Source organism: Myotis daubentonii, chromosome 21, assembly GCF_963259705.1.
Source record: "Myotis daubentonii chromosome 21, mMyoDau2.1, whole genome shotgun sequence".
Taxonomy (NCBI): Eukaryota; Metazoa; Chordata; class Mammalia; order Chiroptera; family Vespertilionidae; genus Myotis; species Myotis daubentonii.
This window is the reverse complement of record NC_081860.1, coordinates 15712910-15731384: the sequence shown is the minus strand read 5'-3', so window position 1 is coordinate 15731384 and position 18475 is coordinate 15712910. Positions and strand designations below refer to the sequence as shown.

General features: G+C 56.4%; 1 protein-coding gene across 3 annotated transcripts in view; it reads left to right on the top strand.

The window, feature by feature from the left end:
• The window catches only part of NTRK3 (neurotrophic receptor tyrosine kinase 3), a 213838-nt gene that overhangs the window by 154296 nt on the left and 41067 nt on the right, over positions 1-18475 (top strand). For all 3 annotated transcript variants that reach the window (XM_059678133.1, XM_059678129.1, XM_059678130.1), the window contains exon 14: positions 18114-18244. In XM_059678133.1, coding sequence (XP_059534116.1) covers positions 18114-18244 — 131 coding nt within the window. The remainder of the gene's footprint in view (positions 1-18113; positions 18245-18475) is intronic.

Genomic DNA, 18475 nt, shown 5'->3' with positions numbered 1-18475 from the left:
CGCCTCCTCCAGCAAGGACTCGGGGGACCCCGCTCAGCACGGGCGAGAAGCACCTTGGTTTGGGCCTGGCTGGCAATTGACCGTGTTGATCTGGGAGGGGGAATATTATTTCTCAGTTGTTGCATCTGAAACAAATGGAGGCACGTTTTATCTTCCTCTCCTGGGTGTGCAGGTACATGAAGGATACCAAGTGTTCAAAACACCTCCGAACCTGGGTAGTCGGGGGTGATGGCATGTGAGTGGGGAGAAGAGGGAGGTAAAGAAATTAAAAGGGGAAAGTTTTGGTAGTGAAGCTGGCAGGAATGGGGTCTTTTCGTCTGTTTATGCTGGTCAGTGATGTTGCTTAAATGTTAGAAAAAAAAAAAAGCTCCTGGTTGATAATCATGCCCTGATTCTATAGCATGGCTAATTGAAATCCACTAATAATCCCCAAATTGCAGTTCAATTTAAAATTACAAGCTTCGGATGCCCTACGTTCCCTTTCCACACATGATACCAGTGCCCTGGTCCCTCTCCCACTAATTCTTTCTGCAAACCCTTGACACTCTCGGAGGCACACGGGGAGCCACTTTGGGGACCATTTGGGGTGTTCAGAAGACGCTAATCAACATGCAAATCAGACCATCCGTAAACCTTCAAACAAGCAACGTGGTCTCTAGGAGGCATTGCTTTTATTGCAAACACTAACAGTTCTGCTTTTTCTCCAGACTTTTTTTTCCTACCTCCAAGAACCTAGAGAACATTCCGCAGTGAAAATGTCACAGTGACACTCCTGTTCTGAAACTCTGAAAATGTACTTATTTTTATACGCTCAGACCTACCTACCGCTCAGAAAGGTCTTCCCAGTTATTCCCCTCCGCTCCCCGCTTCCAGTGATGTAGGCGTGTAAGGGACAGGCCTGGTGCAGACAAGTGAGTAGTTAGGAGGCAGTCTGATGGAGTCACGTGTGAGGGGAGCATGGAGGAAGGTTCTTAAATGTAGTTCATATTTGTTATTGATTTCAGAAATGAAGGGGAGAGAGAGGAACATCAGTGATGAGAGAGAATCATTGATCGGCTGCCTCCTGCACACCCCACGCTGTGGACCCAGCCTGCAACCCGGGCACGTGCCCAGACTGGGAATTGAAGCATGACCTCCTGGTTCAACCACTGAGCCACGCCAGCTGGGCTTAAATGTAGCTCTTAAAATCACTGAATCATGATATCTGTTTGCAGCTGTGTAAATAGAAATGGCAGCTCAGAGAACCCCACAAGTGGGATAGTCAGTTGAGGCGTTCCCTTGTTGAGAGAGATGTCCATTCCTTGCAGCCTTGGGAAGCCCAATCTCGTTGGCACCCAGCTTGGTCCTTTGGCAACCCGGACTACTGAAGGCAGGCATTCCTCCTGGACCATGTCCACGCTCGGGCAGCGCTCATACAGCGGCATGCCCTTGTCAGGTTGCCATGGAGACTGACCCCGAGGCCTTCAACATTGATTGGTATTTATTGGGGGTCTGCAGTTTTCTAGATGCTGTGACTGAGAAAGACAGAGAGAAAGAGGAAGGGAGAGAGACAGAGAAAGAGAGACAGACAGACAGGCATGGGCTGCACCCTGCCCTCCCTCATTCGTGGGCTGTTGGGAGGATAGCTTTTTGTAACAGAGAGGTAAAGACCCTAGCGAAATTGAATGGGAAGGTTTTTTCCCCCTTCTGATAACATTGTGGTGGTGGTGTTTTTATTTCTGATTATAAAAGTAATTCATGGTCACAGTAGAAAATCTGTTGAAATCCAGAAAAGCACACAAACACGTAAATTATCCGATCATCCCTCACCCGGAGCACTATTACCATTTGCAGCTTCCTGCCCTCTGAGCTTTTCCTCGGTACATATTCCATTATTTACCAGAAGCGAGCCATTCTGCCTGCACCTGCACACTTACATTATGCTGCCACTTCCTTTTTCATAAGAGTGTTTGCATGTGCCATTTAACGAATCTTTTGCAACATAAACAGTTTTGTATTGGTGATATATTCAACACACACACACACACACACACACACACACACACACGTGCAAATTGCACACAAATGTTCATAGTAGCCTTTTTCAGAGTACCCACAAAGTAGAAACAGCCCAAATGTGTATCAGCTGATGAATGGATGAACAGCCTATGGTGCACACACACGATGGAAGACTACTCAGTAATAAGGAGCAGTGAGGTGCTGCTGCATGCTGCCACCTGGGCGGACGTCAGAAACAGTACGCACAGCGAGAGAAGCCAGAGCTGAAGGAGCCGCTACGAGAGAACTTCCTCATTCTCATGTAGCGATACCTACTATGCCATTGATTGGTGTATCCAGATTCATTTAATTTCTTCACAGTATTTTGCTCTTGTGTATAATTGCCGTGGGTTGAACCTGAATAATATTTTTTAAGATAATTTTTAAAATATATTTTTTTATTGACTTCAGAGCAGAAGGGAGAGGGAGAGAGACAGAAACATTAATGAGAGAGAATCATTGATCAGCTGCCTCCTACTGGGAATTGAGTCCACAACCCGGGCATGTGCCCTGACCAGGAATTGAACCATGACCTCCTGGTTTGTAGGTCGATGCTCGACCACTGAGCCATGCTGGCCGGGCCTAAATATAATACTAATACAGGGCCAGGTAACTCGCATGGGTGATTTGGCCAGAGCCTTACTGATTTTTAGGGCTGGGGATTCTGAGCTGTCTAGTCCAGAAATGTTAATGGCATTCTGAATGGAGCTGCTAATCTTGTGTGTTGTACAGATGACTAACCAAGCGTGGCCCTTGACTTTCTCAAGGTCAGAGTGAGGGTCGGGAGGCATGCCCGATGCATACCGACCTCCCGCCCTGGCCTTTAAGCAGGCAGCCTCCCAGGGATGCGTTGATTGGGGCACAGCCATAGCCAGTGACGCTGGTGTAAAAAGGCCACAGACAATTCTGAGTGAGGCATTTGCAGCCAACACTTGATCTGGGCTCCAGGCGGAAGGAGGGGCCCACCCTGGAGAGAAGTCAGCAGCTAGAGCAAATAGAAGGGAACAGCAGTGGAAAGAAGATGGGTGGGGGCGGGGGGGGGGAGGTGGGGGGTGGAGAGGTTGGTCATGAGATTATCCAAACTGGCAGCTTTGGAAGCCAAGGGATAGCGGTGTTTTCTCTCTCGGAGTGCTCAGTGTTCCAGGGTTCCAACATGCCTCCTCCTTTTTTTCTCTAAAAGAGCCCTTAGAACCCAGCCGGTGTGGCTCAGTGGTTGAGCATCAACCTATGAACCAGGATATCATGGTTTAATTTCCGCTCAGGGCACATGCCCGGGCTGCAGGCTCCATCCGTAGTAGGGGGCATGCAGGAGGCAGCCAATCCATGTTCTCTTATCATTGATGTTTCTCTCTCTCTCCCTCTCCCTTCCTCTCTGAAATCAATGAAAATATACTTAAAAGGGCCCTTCATGTCCTTCTGGGGGAACCATGGGATAGAAGCTGACCAGGCAAGAGACATTTACCCTCCCCTCTTCCGTCTTCCTGGGCTGTGTCTGCTGGAGACCAGGCCCCGGGGAAAGGCAAGACGGGTGGACCACACAGCAGATGACGCAGAAGGAACCCAGACATCCTGGGCACAGACAGGCATAAGGGGGCGGCATGAAGGATTCAGATCCGCAGGCAACCGAGGAGGGAAAAACTGGGCCTGGGAGGAGCAATGAAGTCGAGACCAATAGTGCAATTAGGTTGTGTCGCTTCCCACGGCCCAGGCAAGCTGTTGTTGGTCATCTGTCAGAGGTGGCTGCCAAGGTGCCATGTGTGTTCCAGGATCCCTGGGGGCTGGTCCTTCCTGGCTGCCAGGTGAGGGCGGGGCCATGGCCGCCAGCCCTGGAAGCCCACTCAGGCGTGTGTGGCCACCGTCCGAGGTTCTGGCATCTCCTGGAAACCAGGGCGCTGGGAATGAAGGAAGTACAGGGTGGAAGGGACTCTGAGCTCCCGCTCTCCTCCCTCCTGGCAGTGACTGTTGAGAAGCCACTGTGAGTGATTGGAGCAGGAGTTTGCTGGTGAAGGCCAGGCCAGAGGGAGGCCTGGTGCCCTCATCCACTCACCTGTGCCCATTTACTGCTCATTCCCTCCCGCCGTGCCCGTGGCAGGAAGCGGGGCTCACAGACAACACAGTGCAGCAGCCAGACCTGTCACCATAGCCACTCAGAGCTGGCTCACTTCCTGCCGGCTTCACCCCTACCCACCTCGTGTTCCTGCTGCCGCTGGGAGTCAGTCTGCAGATCTGCTAACGCCACAGCGGCCGGCACGGTGGCTGCCGGATAAATAGCTGTTTAGTTTTCAAAAGTTGTTAACCAAGCCCTTCATTAAATCCTTCTTTCCTTTTGAAGATCTCTTAGGAAGGAGTGTTTCCCGTTTCCCTGGAAGTTCACCCACACGATCGACCCCCCGACTGCGAGTTTTTTATGCCTCAGTGGCACACATTCTCTTAACGACAGTCAGCGACTTAATGACTGTTTAAACATCCTGCAATGGGCAGGGCTGTGCATCCGGGTGCCAAAGCTGGTTCAGATCTGGCCGAGGCTATAGGCACAATGAAGTCACACACCTGAAGTGATAAACACCTGTGTGTCTGGGATTCCAGAATCCTGATCATACCTGTGTCTGACGATACGTGAGCATCCCTCCTGCTATGCAAGACAGCTAGTGTCGCGAGAGCGCAGGGAAGCCTGGGCCAGGCCCTGAAGGACGAGATGCATCTGTGTTGAGTGAGGACTAAGAAAAAGCCAGGGCGGTTGGGGCCTCAGGCGATCCGTGACTTGTGACCAGTGGGTCAGGGAGGGAAGTGGTAAGAGGGTGAAGGCTTGGGAACGCGTAGGGAGCAGAGGTCGGCAGATGGCAGGGGAGAAGGTAAACTGGCGCCCGTTGGTGATGACGGGGGCGCGGGAATTTCCAGGACAGGTGGGGCCACGCACTGCTTTTCATGAGGCTGAGGAAACCATGCAAGCTTGGGTGGAGGGTTGACCTTGGCATAAAGAACCATCAATTCATCTAAGGCAGCGGTTCTCAACCTGTGGGTCGCAACCCTTTCACAGGGGTCGCCTCAGACCATCGGAAAACACATGTATAATTACATATTGTTTTTGTGATGAATTACGATGCTTTCATTATGTTCAATTTGTAACAATGAAATTGGGGGTCAGCACAACATGAGGAACTGTTTTAAAGGGTCACGGCATGAGGAAGGTTGAGAACCACTGATCTAAGGCAACAGGGGAGATAAAAAGGAGGTGGGGAGATCGGGAGAGAAAGGGCATTGAGGTCATTTCGTTCTGTTTCCTTCTCGAGTAGAGAACAGAGTCCCTGAGAGTGAGTCAGTGCACCTGTTGTCCCCTTGGGAGGAGGCCCCAGGCCAGACTTGCTTAGGAAGGGGTCCAGGTGTGGATGACCTTTCACTCCTCAAAGAGGCCGACGACGCTCCCTGCTCCCACTGGGAGCCTGGGCGGACCTCAGTTTCTCTGCACATTTCACCGGGGCCTGCTCCTCGCATGGCCTGGCGGCGTGTCGCCCGCGAAGTGTAGCAGGCCAACTCCTGAGTCCTCAGCGCCCCGTCCCGCTGAGAACTGAACTTGGCACCCATGGCAGAACATGGTGGCCCCGTGGCCCACACCCACCCTGTGCCCCAGAGCCTGAATGCGCCCCACACCTTGCCTGTCCCTCGACATCACCTTTGAAAGAGGCTCCTGGAGGCCACCTGATTGCCAAGGAAGCTGAGGCCTTCCCAGTGGGTGAGGGGGCCGTTTGGGGTTCGGTGAGTTAGTGCTGCGCCCAAGCCCTGTCTGAGGGCAGGGCCTCCGGTGGAGGAGAAATCAGGACTTCAGGGGAGATGGAGAGCCTGGGGGCCTGGTTTTCAGTGGCTTTGACATTCCCGTGTTCACTGGTGGACTCTGTGCTCCGAGGACCGTGGTCTCCCGCTCGATATGAACTCAGAGCTGCGACTGCCCTGCTGCGGGCACTGCCCCGGTTTAGTCATTGCTCTGTCTCCTTGGCTTCTGGATTCAGTTCTGCTGAAGCTGCAGCCACCCCGGCCGGTGCCGGATCGCCTCACTCAGTGTTTTCGGAGTCACGGGGGCCGATGGGATAATGATGATAAACCCGCCGGCCGTCCCTCATCTGTCCAACTAATAGCGCTGAGCTGCTGGGGCACGGCTGTGATGGAGACAGCCAGCTCTCCGGGAGCATGCGTTCCACGGGGAGACCAGCTGGTAAACAGATACAGGAGTCGGTGAGACAGCGACCCGATGGCAACAGGCTCTCCGTGAGCATTACCGCGGTGCCCTGTGATGGAAACGGCCTGTCGGTGGGACAGTTGCAGAGCGGGCATTCGTTTGGGGACAGGTGGTGGCTGCTGTCTGGACGTGAAGTGGCACTGAACTCGGAAAGTGTGGGAAGAGAAGGAAGGGCAGTGGGTGGAGTGGAGGGCGGTGGAGGTGGGGCTGTGGATGACGTGTTTTGGGGGGGGGGGGGGCCTGGATCAGATCCTGTAAGCAGTGATGAAGCAAGGTCGGCGTTCTGTCTAAGCTCAGATTTGAACTAGGGGAGAAACATCAAGGTTCCTACTTTACTTTTTTAGAATATTTTTTTATTGACTTAAGAGAGGGAGGGAGAGAGAAACATCAGTGATGAGAGAGAATCATTGATTGGTTGCCTCCTATGCACCCCCTACTGGAGATTGAGCCTGCAACCCGGGCATGTGCCCTGACCGGGAATCAAACCATGACCTCCTGATGCATAGGTCGACGCTCAACCACTGAGCACACTGGCCGGCCTCCTACTTCGCTTTTTATTAAAGATGGGCCTGGCTGGCTGGCCATGTTCCAGAGCCGGGGGTGAGGGATGGAGTGAGAGGGGCAGGCTGGGAGCTCAGGTAGGAGACCCCTCCCCAGTGAGAGCCCCTCGTGGCCGGGATGCCGATGGTCACAGCACTTCTCAGCCCCGAGAGACCAGGAAACTGCAGTCTTGAGGTTCACGCTCCCCCTGCCACACCCCTGGGACATCTATGGCCCCAGAGTCGCTCATGAGAAATGAAAGGACTCACAGAGAAATCAGACCCCTTGGGATCCCTGTGCCCGTCGGGAGACTTAGGAATACAGGTCTAGGTGGTTGTATTCATTAATCTGTTTATTTCCAACCTCCACTGAACTGAAACGGAGGGACAGCACCCGGCGAGGAGCGCGCCTGCCTCTGCCGCGTGCTGAGTCGGTGACGAGGGCAGGGCACAGATCGCTTGCCGAGCCCCGTTCTGCGGGAAGCTGTTGTGGGGTGTCGCCTTACTGTAGTGAGGCATTTATCAAGCGGTTGTGCTCTATTGCAGATATTTGGTCTTCATTCCAAATATTTAATGTCTTCCTGCTTTTGTAACTTGGAGTTCCTAAACCATTCTGCCCAAGTCATGACCTGCAGGCACTGGAGAATCACACGTGTTTGCTCCAGTATCTCACAGACACGGAAACACTACACAGGATGGCATCCATGTGCCATTGACACGGGACACATTTGCCGGGCCGGACCTCAGCTGCCTGGATCCTCAGACTCTGTGCTTTTTGTGCTGAAAGTGAGAAAACGGCGAAGTTCCCAGAGAAGAGACACAGAGAGAAAGGACCTGCTCATAGGGTAAAAGAGGCAATGTCTCATGTCACAGAGTTTTTTTGGCTGCAATCCGTGGGGCCAGGAGGGGCTGTGCTCCGAGGCAGGCCTCAGAGAGCTGGCGGGAGACGGACAGCAGCCCCGGCCTGTGGGCCCAGCTTTGCACCCTGGAGGTTTGAGGAGCTTTCACACCTGCCTGGCGAGTCTGCAATGGTCTATTTGAGAGAGAGAGAGAGAGAGAGAGAGAGAGAGAGAGAGAGGATTGGACAGGAGCAGAGCAGCTGCAGAGGCAGCAAAAAACAGGCCATAGATGAAGGCCAACCACCTGCATAGAAAAGGGGTAGGTGGGCAAGGGGGTTAGAAAGATGAAAGGGGTGTGTCCGGGCCAGGAGAGCAAGTGGGGGTGGCTTAGGGTGGAGGCGGCCGCAGCAGATAGAAGGTGTATATTGTCTCCACATCAAGCAATCATCTCCTTTGGAAAACGAGGGGAGGAGTCCCCAAGGCCGGCGGACAGTGGGCTCAGGGGCCCCTGTGGGGGTGGGAGCACGGTTTCCTGCGGGGCTCCTACGTGTGTCTTCTATGGATTCCTAAGGCAGGTGCCCCCGAGGCACCATCTTGGTGTCTCGGAAGCCACCCGAGGGTGTCCAGCCCTTACCAGGAGAGCTGGCTACTTGTCACCGACGTAAGCCTAGTGATGCCCAGTGAGGCCTTCTCTCCTGTCCCGATTCTCCACTAAGTCCCGATAGACCCTTGACCCCTTGACCCCAACTTCTGGCATCTTCCTTCTGGAGAGAAAAAAATGTTGACAGTAGTCAAAGCCCAGACTTCCCTGTGGCTCTGTTTCTTTTGGCACCAGGAGAGCTGGAAAGAATGCTCTCCGGATCTGAGGCCCCATGGAAGGGTTTGTAGTGGGTGCCCACGAGGCAGCAAACTTGGAACCTGGTGAACCCGGAAAGACCGCCTCGGAGCTGCCAAGCCTGCGGGGGGTTCCAGGGCCGGCGGGCGGGCGGGGGGGGGCACCCAGAATCCCACCGGTTTTGACTTTTTTTTTTTTTTTAAGAATAATAGAGTAGGGGGAGGTTCAGGAGACGGGCCAGGAAACATGGGCCCGTGCGTGGAACATCTGGTGTGGGGGGACTCTGGGAAGTCCGCTCCGAGGATGTGGTGGGAAAACACCTGGCAGAGGGAGGCGAGGCGGGATCCGGGATCCGGGCGGCTGTGCGGAACGACTCTGTCGGCCGTGCCAAGTTCAGGCTGCCCACGCCCAGGGCCTGCGTGGCCCAGACCCACTGGCTCGGACCTCTGACCTTGGACCCCATCAGACACAGAGCTGAAGAGAGTGAGGGCCAGAGCAGAGGCTGAGAGAGGGCGGCCAGGGGCGGGGAGGGGCTTGGGGGAGGCCTGGCAGGTGTCTGAGCTGCAGGAGTGGGAGCTGGAAACAGGAACATCCTCCCTGGAAGAGGCCCAGCTGCGGACTCCCCGCTGCTCCTTTGCAGCCTGGGAGGGTGAGACCCCGAGGCTGGGCGAGGGAGCCTGGCTGGGAGTGATGGGCGGGCACGCGGTGAGCAGGCAGCAGAGCGGTTTGTGCCGATGGGGCTGAGAGGGTTGTGTATGTGCTGAGCTGGGAAGAGGGAGGGAGCCGGAGGCCCCACAAAGCAGCCACACTCCCCACCTCAGTGTCTGTTACATAAAAGTCGTAATGCTGGCCTTTGCCCATGCCCTTGGCTCCCCGAGGCAGCCCGCTGTGTAGAGCCTGTTTTCCCCGCGCCACTCTGGGGCGGGTCGAGGTTACGCTGGGGAACAGCAGAGTGAGCGGAGGTGGTCCTGCCGCGCCTGTGTTTGCATTAGGAGTAGACGTTCTGAGGAGAGAGCGAGATCTTTTAAAGAAGGTCGGGAGAATGTGGGGTTACAGCTGATCTTGGGGTGTGGGTTGATGCCTCCTGGTGAAAGCGGGAAGGGACTCCAGATGGAGGAATGGGGGTGAACCCCCGACGGTGAATGACCAGCCTGTCCGTCCGCTGTCCCTGTTCTGTGCATTTATGTAAGGGATTTATGAGGAGGGAGCTTGCCGATTTGGGCCAGAGCTCTCAGATATCAGAGCGAAGAGTGAAGACTAAGAACTAAGACTAACAACGGCCCCAAAGGCATGGACACTGTAGCTGATGTGTATGAGGTACCTACTGTGTGCCCTTGCGCTGTTCTAAGCATTTAATACCTTTTTAAAAAATAGATTTTTATTGATTTCAGAGAGGAAGAGGATGAAGAGATAGAGATAGAAATGATGAGAGAGGATCACTGATCGGCTGCCTCCTGCACGCCCCCTACTGGGGATCAAGCCCAAAACCCGTGCCCTGACCGGGAATCAAACTGTGACCTGGTTCATAGGTTGTCGCTCATCCACTGAGCCACGCCAGCCGGGCAGCATTTAATACCTCTTACCGCATTTAAGGTCACCACAGCTCCGTGCACTGGGTGCCTTTTTTAAGTCTCCATTTGACAGGTGAGGAAGCTGAGGCACAGAGAGATGAAGCCATCGGGGTGGATCGCCGAAGGCTGGAGTAGTGGGCTGGTGGCAGGAGGAGCTGGCGCGTTCCTCTGTGAACCTTCATGGTCATTCAGTCACTCAGGTGCTTCGTATGCTTCCTGGACACACATGACATCATCGGACCCTCAGGACAGTTCAGTGAGATGGACATTTTCTAACTTCACTCCTGACAACATCTGGGCTTGAGTCTGGTGCGGTGAATTGTCCAATGCTGCTCCTCAGGTGTGTCCCGTGTGAGGTTCCACCCAGAGCCGCGCCCTTCCTTACTGCCCTTGCTGTGGTCCTGGCGTGGACTTACAAGGCACGTGGACGGATGAATGACTGAGAACTCCTTCTCGTCCTTTCTTCTTTGTGTGTTTGCTTTTCTACATTTTGACGTGTTGCTGCCTCTGACTGCACAGGTCTCTGAGGGGCTCCGTTTCCTGGTGGAGCCACGGTAGCTGGTGGTGGTCAAGGCCATTGGGTGATTCTGGTCTGGGTCGGCCCTCTGGTCCACCCTGTGGCTCTCATAGGCACTCCTGCTCTCTGACCTCCTGGGTGAAGCCCCGAGCTCCACAGCTGGAAAGAACGGCCGTGAACATAGTAAGCTCTGGGTTTGCTGGTGAGGAACCATGATGCCACCAGCCAGCCTTGGGGGACAGAGACAGACGCAGGGGAAGGGCCTCCGGGGAACCTGGGTGCAGAGGGAGCCCCTTGCATGGGCGTTTGGAGGGAGAGTGTGTCCCCGTCAAGTTGGAGAGGAAGCATGCAGGCCGGGAGAGGCGGGGCTGGGGAGCCGGCAGGTTGTTGGAGGGACAGGTTCCCAGCCGGAGCCTGAGCTTTATCGCTCAGCACCTAGCGTCTCACTTCCAGATGCTCCCCGGGAGGCTTGCTCTGCGCTCTGGCTCAGACAGTCGGCGCTTGATGAGAGCCAGAGGGGTCCCCTCGCCACGCAAGGGCTCATGCGACGCGGAGACAAAGGAAGCAGGCGTGTGATGTCAGGGGCTCGGTGTCAGCCAACGTCTGAGCTCAAGATGGAGCTCCCAGAGGCAGCACCCGGGGCAGGGACACGTCGGAACTTCGTAGCCTCGTCCTCTGAACTCGTGTCAGGAAACGTGAGCTGGAAGTCGCCCCAGAACAGACCGTCCTCTGCTGATCCTCTTTCTCCGCCGCTCCCAGCAACAGCCGGGTCTCCTGTCTGCTTATTCATCGCGTGGGAACACATGTCTCCATCCTTGATTGCGACCTCCATCCTGGGCGTGACCCTAAGGGTGCCCGCGTGCCCTGGAGTGGAGGCCTGGCTGGCGTTGGCCGAGCCGTGTCAGACGCAGACCACAGAGGCACTCTGTGTGTAGGGGTCTAAGTGGTAGACTGAGGGTCAGATGCGGGCCTCAGCTGCGTGGTTCCGTGTGATCCCAATTTGGGGGCCAGTCTTGGAGCCGAGACATAAATAAGGCTGCTCTTCGGAGCTTCCTGGACCCTTTCCCATTCTCACTCCTCTTTCCCGCCTCCCCTCCCCCTTCATGCTCCAGTCTGGAGCGGTGCTTAGAGGGCGTTCTGACCCATCCACCCACCCATCCAGTATTTAGTGAGGGCCTGCTGCGTACTGGGCTCTGTGCTAGGCCCAGTGTACAAGCTCAGTACCACGTGGCGCTGGCCTTTGGCTTGAGCAGCTGCCAGCACCCGCTAGAGCCCCTTCGCAAAGCCATCAAATTCTGGAAATAATGGGGGCAGCCCCAGTCCAGCAGGAGGGCCTGGGGGTGGGACCCGGCCTGGCCAGCAGGACCATTGGTTGCTTGGGCCATCCTGAGTCCCCTCACCCGGGACAGGGACAGTGGCCGACCGCACTGGTGTTCATTCAACCTAGATTTTTTCCCCACGTCGTTGTTACCCCCATTTAGTTAGTAACTGGGACACATTTTTATTGATTTTTTTTTGAGAGAGAGAGAGAGAGAAACATTGATTTGTTGTTTCACCTATTGATGCATTCATTGGTTGCTTCTTGATGTGCCCTGACTGGAGATCGAACCCGAAACCTGGATGATCCTCTAACCAACTGGGCTACCAGCCAGGGCCTGGGGACCCATTTTAAATTCTTGACCTCCTAGCTCTGCAGAGTTCTACCTTTTGAAATGTCTTCTAGAAAACCCTGGACGTGAGCTCAGGGCGACCCCTTGTTTCCGTAACCTGTAAGTCCCCCAGGGGCGGCTTAGCAAGCACCGCTCCTGGGACAGTGAGCCAGGCTCTGCTCCGTCCAGGGGCAGGGGGAGCGGCTGGGTTGGCCGCAGGCCACTCCACAGGGTCTGCTCCGTCCAGGGGCGCCCTCACCTGGTCACGCTCTGACGCAATACCCAGGGGGAAACCAGTTCCAAGTGCCACCGGGGCATGAGGCGAGACATAGCCAGTGGGGCCGTGAGAAGGCGCAAGGGCAGGAGGAATTCCTACCCCCAGCCGGGGCGGGGCCGGCCCTCTCAGCGGCCTCCTGCCCCCTCACAGACCCGGAGCCGGCCCTCCGTCTCCCCCCTGCCACTTCAAACCCTCAGCCGGAGCTCTGGGAATGTTGTTCTTTCCCGTTTAAAGACATTCCACTTCATGTGTAATTAAATGTGTGGGATTGAATTAATGTTTTCTCCTGAGCAAGTTTGGCAGCCCGAGACCCGAGGGTCTGGCTAGTGTAAAGCAAACACACACGTCTCCCAGACCCTCCCTTCCTCTCCCTGTTCCCTCTCTTCTGCCAAGAATCTCCCCCCTCCTCCGTTCGCCCAGTCATCCTCAGGCCTCGCCTCGTGATGGGAGGGCCCCTGAGGCTGGGCAGACCCTCCGTTCTTCCGTGGGTGCCGGGGTCTTCGTTGATCCCTTTGGGTGCCGTCCTCCTCGCCAGAAGGCTTCCTCTCTGCTCGTGGTGAGCTCCGGTGGCGATGACCGAGGGCGGAAGGAGGTTCCGTGGGAAATGACTTTCTCTCTGTCCTTGTAGATGGGTTTGGTTCCCGCCAGGGACTGCTGCCAGTTCAAAGCAGCGCCTCTCTCCCGGGAGGAGGTGCCCTGGCCAGGGAGGCTGGCGTGGAGGAGGGCAGGGTGGCACGGCCTGCTCAGGCGGGACTTCAGAGTCCCGTGGGCCACTGCTAACATCTGGGGGCCTTGGGCAAGGTACTCCATCCCCTTCAACTTCAGCCTTCACAGCTGTGGCGCGTGGGGTAGCAACACTCTGTGTTTAAGAGAGTCGCGAAGATGAATGAGGCCGTTCACGTTGAGAGCTGAGCCTGGTGCCTGGCTCGGGGAACGTGCTCGCTCAGTGGCAGTTATTTTGTTATTAATAAGGACACTGGCCTGGAAGGTGTGGCTCAGGGGTTGAGCATCAACCTATGAACCAGGAGGTGACGGTTTGATTCCCGGTCGGGGCACATGCCCGTGTCGTGGACTCGATCCCCAGTAGGGGGCGAGCAGGAGGCAGCCGATTGATAGTTCTCTCTCATCATGGATGTTTCTCTCCCTCCCTCTCCCTTTCTCTCTGAAATCAATATTTTTTATAAAAAGGGCACCAGGGGACAATGACAAGGTGAAACAGGCAAGCCCAGAGGAAGGTAGAGTCGATGGGGAAATATCTGAGCAGTCTCAGCAAGGAGGCGGGGACCCACCTCGAGCCCGGGAGTTACAGTGGTCCAGGGACGAGGGGAAGGCGAGAGCTTAGGAGAGCCTCTGGGGATGAGGGGAGAGAGCACCTGGCCAGCCGTAGGGATGCCGGGAGGGCCTGCATCTGGTCCCTGTGGGGACAGCCTTCAGGGGAGGACCAGCTCAGGGCTGCCGCACGCCTGGCCCCGTGGGACAGGCACCCGTCAGAGCTGCAGGACCGCCAGGGAACTGCTGCTACGGCGTCCTGGGCCTGCCTGCGGGAGCAGGCGGCTGTGGGGACTGACGCTGCTGCCTGACGTACGGCCGCGTCCGACCCGCCATTATTTATAGTCGCCGACGCTGGGAAAGCTGGTTTCTCTGCTGGTCAGTAGCCGTCTCTGGCAGGCGGCTGTCTCTGTCTTGATGGCTTCAGCCCATTGTCTGACCAACGTCCTCCCGCACCTGCTTTTACCTCTGAAGGGGGAGGAGATCCAACATGGCAGTGACAGGCTTGGACAGGCTGTGTAGGACCCCTTGAGTCGGAGCTGGTTCCCCTCTTGTTTTTTTACTTTTATTTGTATGATTTCAGAGAGGGAGGGAGAGGGAGAGGGAGAGAGAGAGAGACATCAATGATGAAAGAGAATCATGGATCGGCTGCCTCCTGCAGGCCCCACACTGGGGATCAAGCGCACAACCCAGACATGTTCCCTGACTGGGAATTGAACAGTGACCTCTTGGTTCATAGGTCGACGCTCAACCACTGAGCCACACCGGCCGGGTGCTGGCTCCCCTCTGAGCAACCTCGGGCCACTTTATTTCCAGGGGATATCACCATCCTTGTCTAAGGTTCTTTCCAAGCCACCATTTTGTTCAGAGGTACATTTATCGCCTAGTTTAGACAAAAATATCGCAGAAAGGAAGGAAACCTACTTGTGTCAAATGCCCATTATGTTTCAGATACTTCCTGTTATCTGTTATCTAAAAGTCATAAGTCCATCCTCTGAACAGCTCTGCCAACAGATACTTATGTTCCCAGGAACCAGAGTTGGAGGGAGGATACGGTGCAGGGTCAGGATTTGAACACAGACCTGTCTCTTTCCCCAGTCCTCACTCGTTCAGTAATACTCTTTTGTGGGGGTGTTACGCCTCTTCATCCCTGGTCAGCAGGACTGGGTAATTTCTGCCTGTCACACTTCCATCTTCTAAGAATATAGAAGTGAGGCTGACAGCGGTCACCTGTGTCTCTGGCCACATCTGTCTGTCCAGTGGGTTGACCTGTGCAGGTCACAGAAGGTGCTGCAGGTGAACAGAGGCAGGAGAGGGGGTGACCCCAGCTTGCCCTCTGACCTCTCAGGGCTCCGAGGTCTGCTGTACAGAGGTGGCTGGTGGCATCTCGGGTTAGCGACCCTGCCCTCGGCCAGGCTTGCTCCCGGCCTGGGCGACCTCCCAGGAGTGACTCCCCCACACACAGAATCGTCATCTTGGCCCTCGGACGGAGCAGTGACTGAGACGCAGAAATTCTCCTAATATATTTGTCCGATGAACCTGCTGTCCGATGGTGACGAGAAGCGCTCCCGTGGCTTCCTTAGTGGAACGCAGTCCGTGGCTCTCTTGCAAAGAGGAGCCTGGGAAAAGCCGGGCCCCAAAGTGCCAGAGACCCTTTCATCTCCCCGAGACGCCTCCTCCCTGTCGGCCGGGCCTGTTCTCGCTCCAGCCACCCCGCCTTGCTGGAGACTGGGAGGCCTTCCCACGCCTGGGCTGTGCGGCCCCCTCTCCTCCTCCCCTACCAGTGTCCCGGCATCTGAGCTCTGTGACCCAGACTCTGCTGGGCCAGCCAGCCGGGCAGTAAAAGGAGATTGATGCCCTCTCCTCCCAGGAAAATCCATCACCTCTAGCATGTGGGGCAGCTCGGAGCAGTACTGCGTGAGCTAAAAATAAGCGCAGAAAGAGGCCCGAATAGACGCTTGGACGTCAGAAATGGAAACGGCCCACCCCAGCCTCTCCTCCCACGCTATTTCCTCCCACCCCCACCTTCCCGGGCCTCCAGGAAGGGTGCCACCCCTCCCCTCGGGCAGATGCTGCACCAGAGTCCCAGGATGCGCAGGTGAGCAGCTGGGCAGGAGAAGCAGGGGAGACGGAGGGTTGAGCTGCTGTGGACCGCGTCCTCTTGGTGGCCACAAAGAAGGAATAATTCACAGGACGTGCAGCCTCGGGTAATGGAAAGAACGCAGGCTCGGAGCCACGAGAAGAAGAAAGAGCCCTTCCTTAGCCGTGTGTTAGCTCTGGGGACTTTGGAACGTTACCCCTGCCTCCATCTTTCCATCTGTAAAAGGGGTGCAATAACACGCATCTCTCATGAGAATCGAAAGTTGAGCCAGTGGTAGGATTGGGCGCAAATGAATTCCCTTTACCCACCTTCTTCCTACCGAAGTTCAGGGAAAGCAGCTGCCGTAATGGTGGCCTGCCATAAAGAGTCCTATTGGAGCCTCTTCCCCCCAGGGCTGGGCGGAAGTTCTCTCCTGGGGGGACTTGCGATGGGATGGAGTCGGTTTTCACGTCCTAGTCCTCCTGCTGCCCCCCTCTCACATCTCCCCACCCCTGCGTGGCCCAAGCTCAGGGCTTGCTCCACAGACACTTCCCTCTGCAGGCTTTTTATTCTGAGCTGCTGGGTGTTTCCACGTCTCTGAACCGGCTCCTCCCTGTGGAACGATCCACCTGCAGGTGTGGGGCTAGCACTGGGGTCCGTGTGGGTCGGGGGGGGGCCTGCTTCATGCTTGCCGAGAGCAGACAGCTTTCTCGTCACGTGGTCACCTGCCCCCTGTTCCATTCAGGCTCCCCAGCCCACAGTCAGCTGGCGTGTGTAAAGGCCTGTAACCCTTGACGTCCTCTGAGATACCAGTGCGTTCTGGGGTTTTCATGGCTGTTGACATGCTTTGGCAAGAAGGGGAAGCAAGGGCCAAGTCAGGGGTCCCCAGCCGGTGGCTGAGATGGGACCAGGCTCCAGAGCATCAGCCTGTGCCCGGGTAGCCAAGCCACTTGCCCCCACAGCTCCTCACCCGCGGGCCATCCCGGCCCTGGTGGGGACACCAGGAACTCTGGTAGGGAATGAGAAATTTATAGTCTATTCTGAAAGGAATCTCCAAAGCCAACCAAAACAGTGACCGAAGCCTCGCAGCCACACCCCTGTCCCTGTCCTGTGTCTCCTAAAACTCACGGGAACAGTGTTCCGTGGGCCTCCGTCTTCTACGGTCCTCTCTCGGCCAGGCCATTTGAGCCAGTCCTCTTGCCTGGCTCGGCCACGCTCTTCCTGACGCTGATACGGGCATTTAATGGGCGCCTGCCTGTTGAACAGGTAACCCAGAGGCCGGTGAGCAATCCCTGGCTCGCGCCTTTCCTCACCGGCCACTTCTAGCGCCTTTCACAGAGGTGGGGGGCTGAGGTCCCCTCCTGCTCCCCCGGGGCAGGCAGACTTTAACCCGGCTGCTGAATGAGCCGGGGCCCTGGCAGGCCCGCTCTGTGCACAGACCCTGGTTCTGGGTTCTCTTTCTGGACTTGGCGTTCGTGATCTCATCGGTCTTTCCCTCCAAGGAGGGTACGTCAGGGAGAGGCTGCCCCCAAATAGTACAAGCTGCCAAGTGGCAGTCGTTATCTCAGTCCCGACCTTGTGTCGGGGTTGTGCCCGCCATTATGACGAGCCAGCGTGTGTCCGTGTGTGTGTGCAGGTGTGGCTGCCTTTAGTGTCTCCCGGCACTGGGCCAGGCTCTGCCTATGGATTAGCTCGCTTCATCGCCGCAAAAGCTCAGCAAGGAAGGTGTTGGTGTTGATCCCATTTCCCAGGCGAGGAAATCGAGGCTCTGGGGGGAAATAACGATGCCAAGCTCAAGAAACGAGCAAAGAGGCGGAGCCAGAATTCAAACCCGACTCTTAAATACCCCAGAGAGCTCACAATCTGCAGTGCAGTCTGTGGACCCAGGGCACGTGGACCTCACCGGGAGTCTGTTCGAAATGCAGACGCTCAGGCCCCCTGCGCCGGGACCCCCCCCAAGCCCAGGGCATTCCTCGCACAGTCACCACAGCTCCTCCCCCAGAATCCTGTGCACGCATGGCGTGGGCTGTTTCCCGGCTGCGGTCTAGAGACCTAGGGGGGTGTCAGGCAGAGCTGGGATGTGATTCCGGGTCCGACTTCCACTCCACAGTGAGAAGCCGTCTCCCCGCCCAGGGCGGGGTGCTGCCCGAGCCTGCCTTGCCTGCCGCGGACTCCCGAGCGGGGCTCCCTGCTCTAGCCCCCCCGCCCCCGCCCCGGGCCTCTACAGAGGACAGCACTGACTCGGCCGCCCCTCTCTGTCCCTCCACAGACGTGCAGCACATCAAGAGGCGCGACATCGTGCTGAAGCGGGAACTGGGCGAGGGCGCCTTTGGGAAGGTCTTCCTGGCCGAGTGCTACAACCTCAGCCCGACCAAGGACAAGATGCTGGTGGCCGTGAAGGTGAACCCCAGAGCGTGTGGGGCCAGGAAGGTGGTAGTGGGTGGTGGGGGGGCTGGGGAGCAGGAAGGAGAGGCTCCCTCCTTCACATGCCATCGGGCCCTTGCTCCAAGGTCAGTGAGCTGTCCTGGGGACCCACACCCACTTGCTTTGGCGTCCAAGTCCAGAGCTGTCACACACACATAAGGAGCAGGTTTTGCCCTGGTTTCATTCTGGACGCCCGGGGCTGGCTCC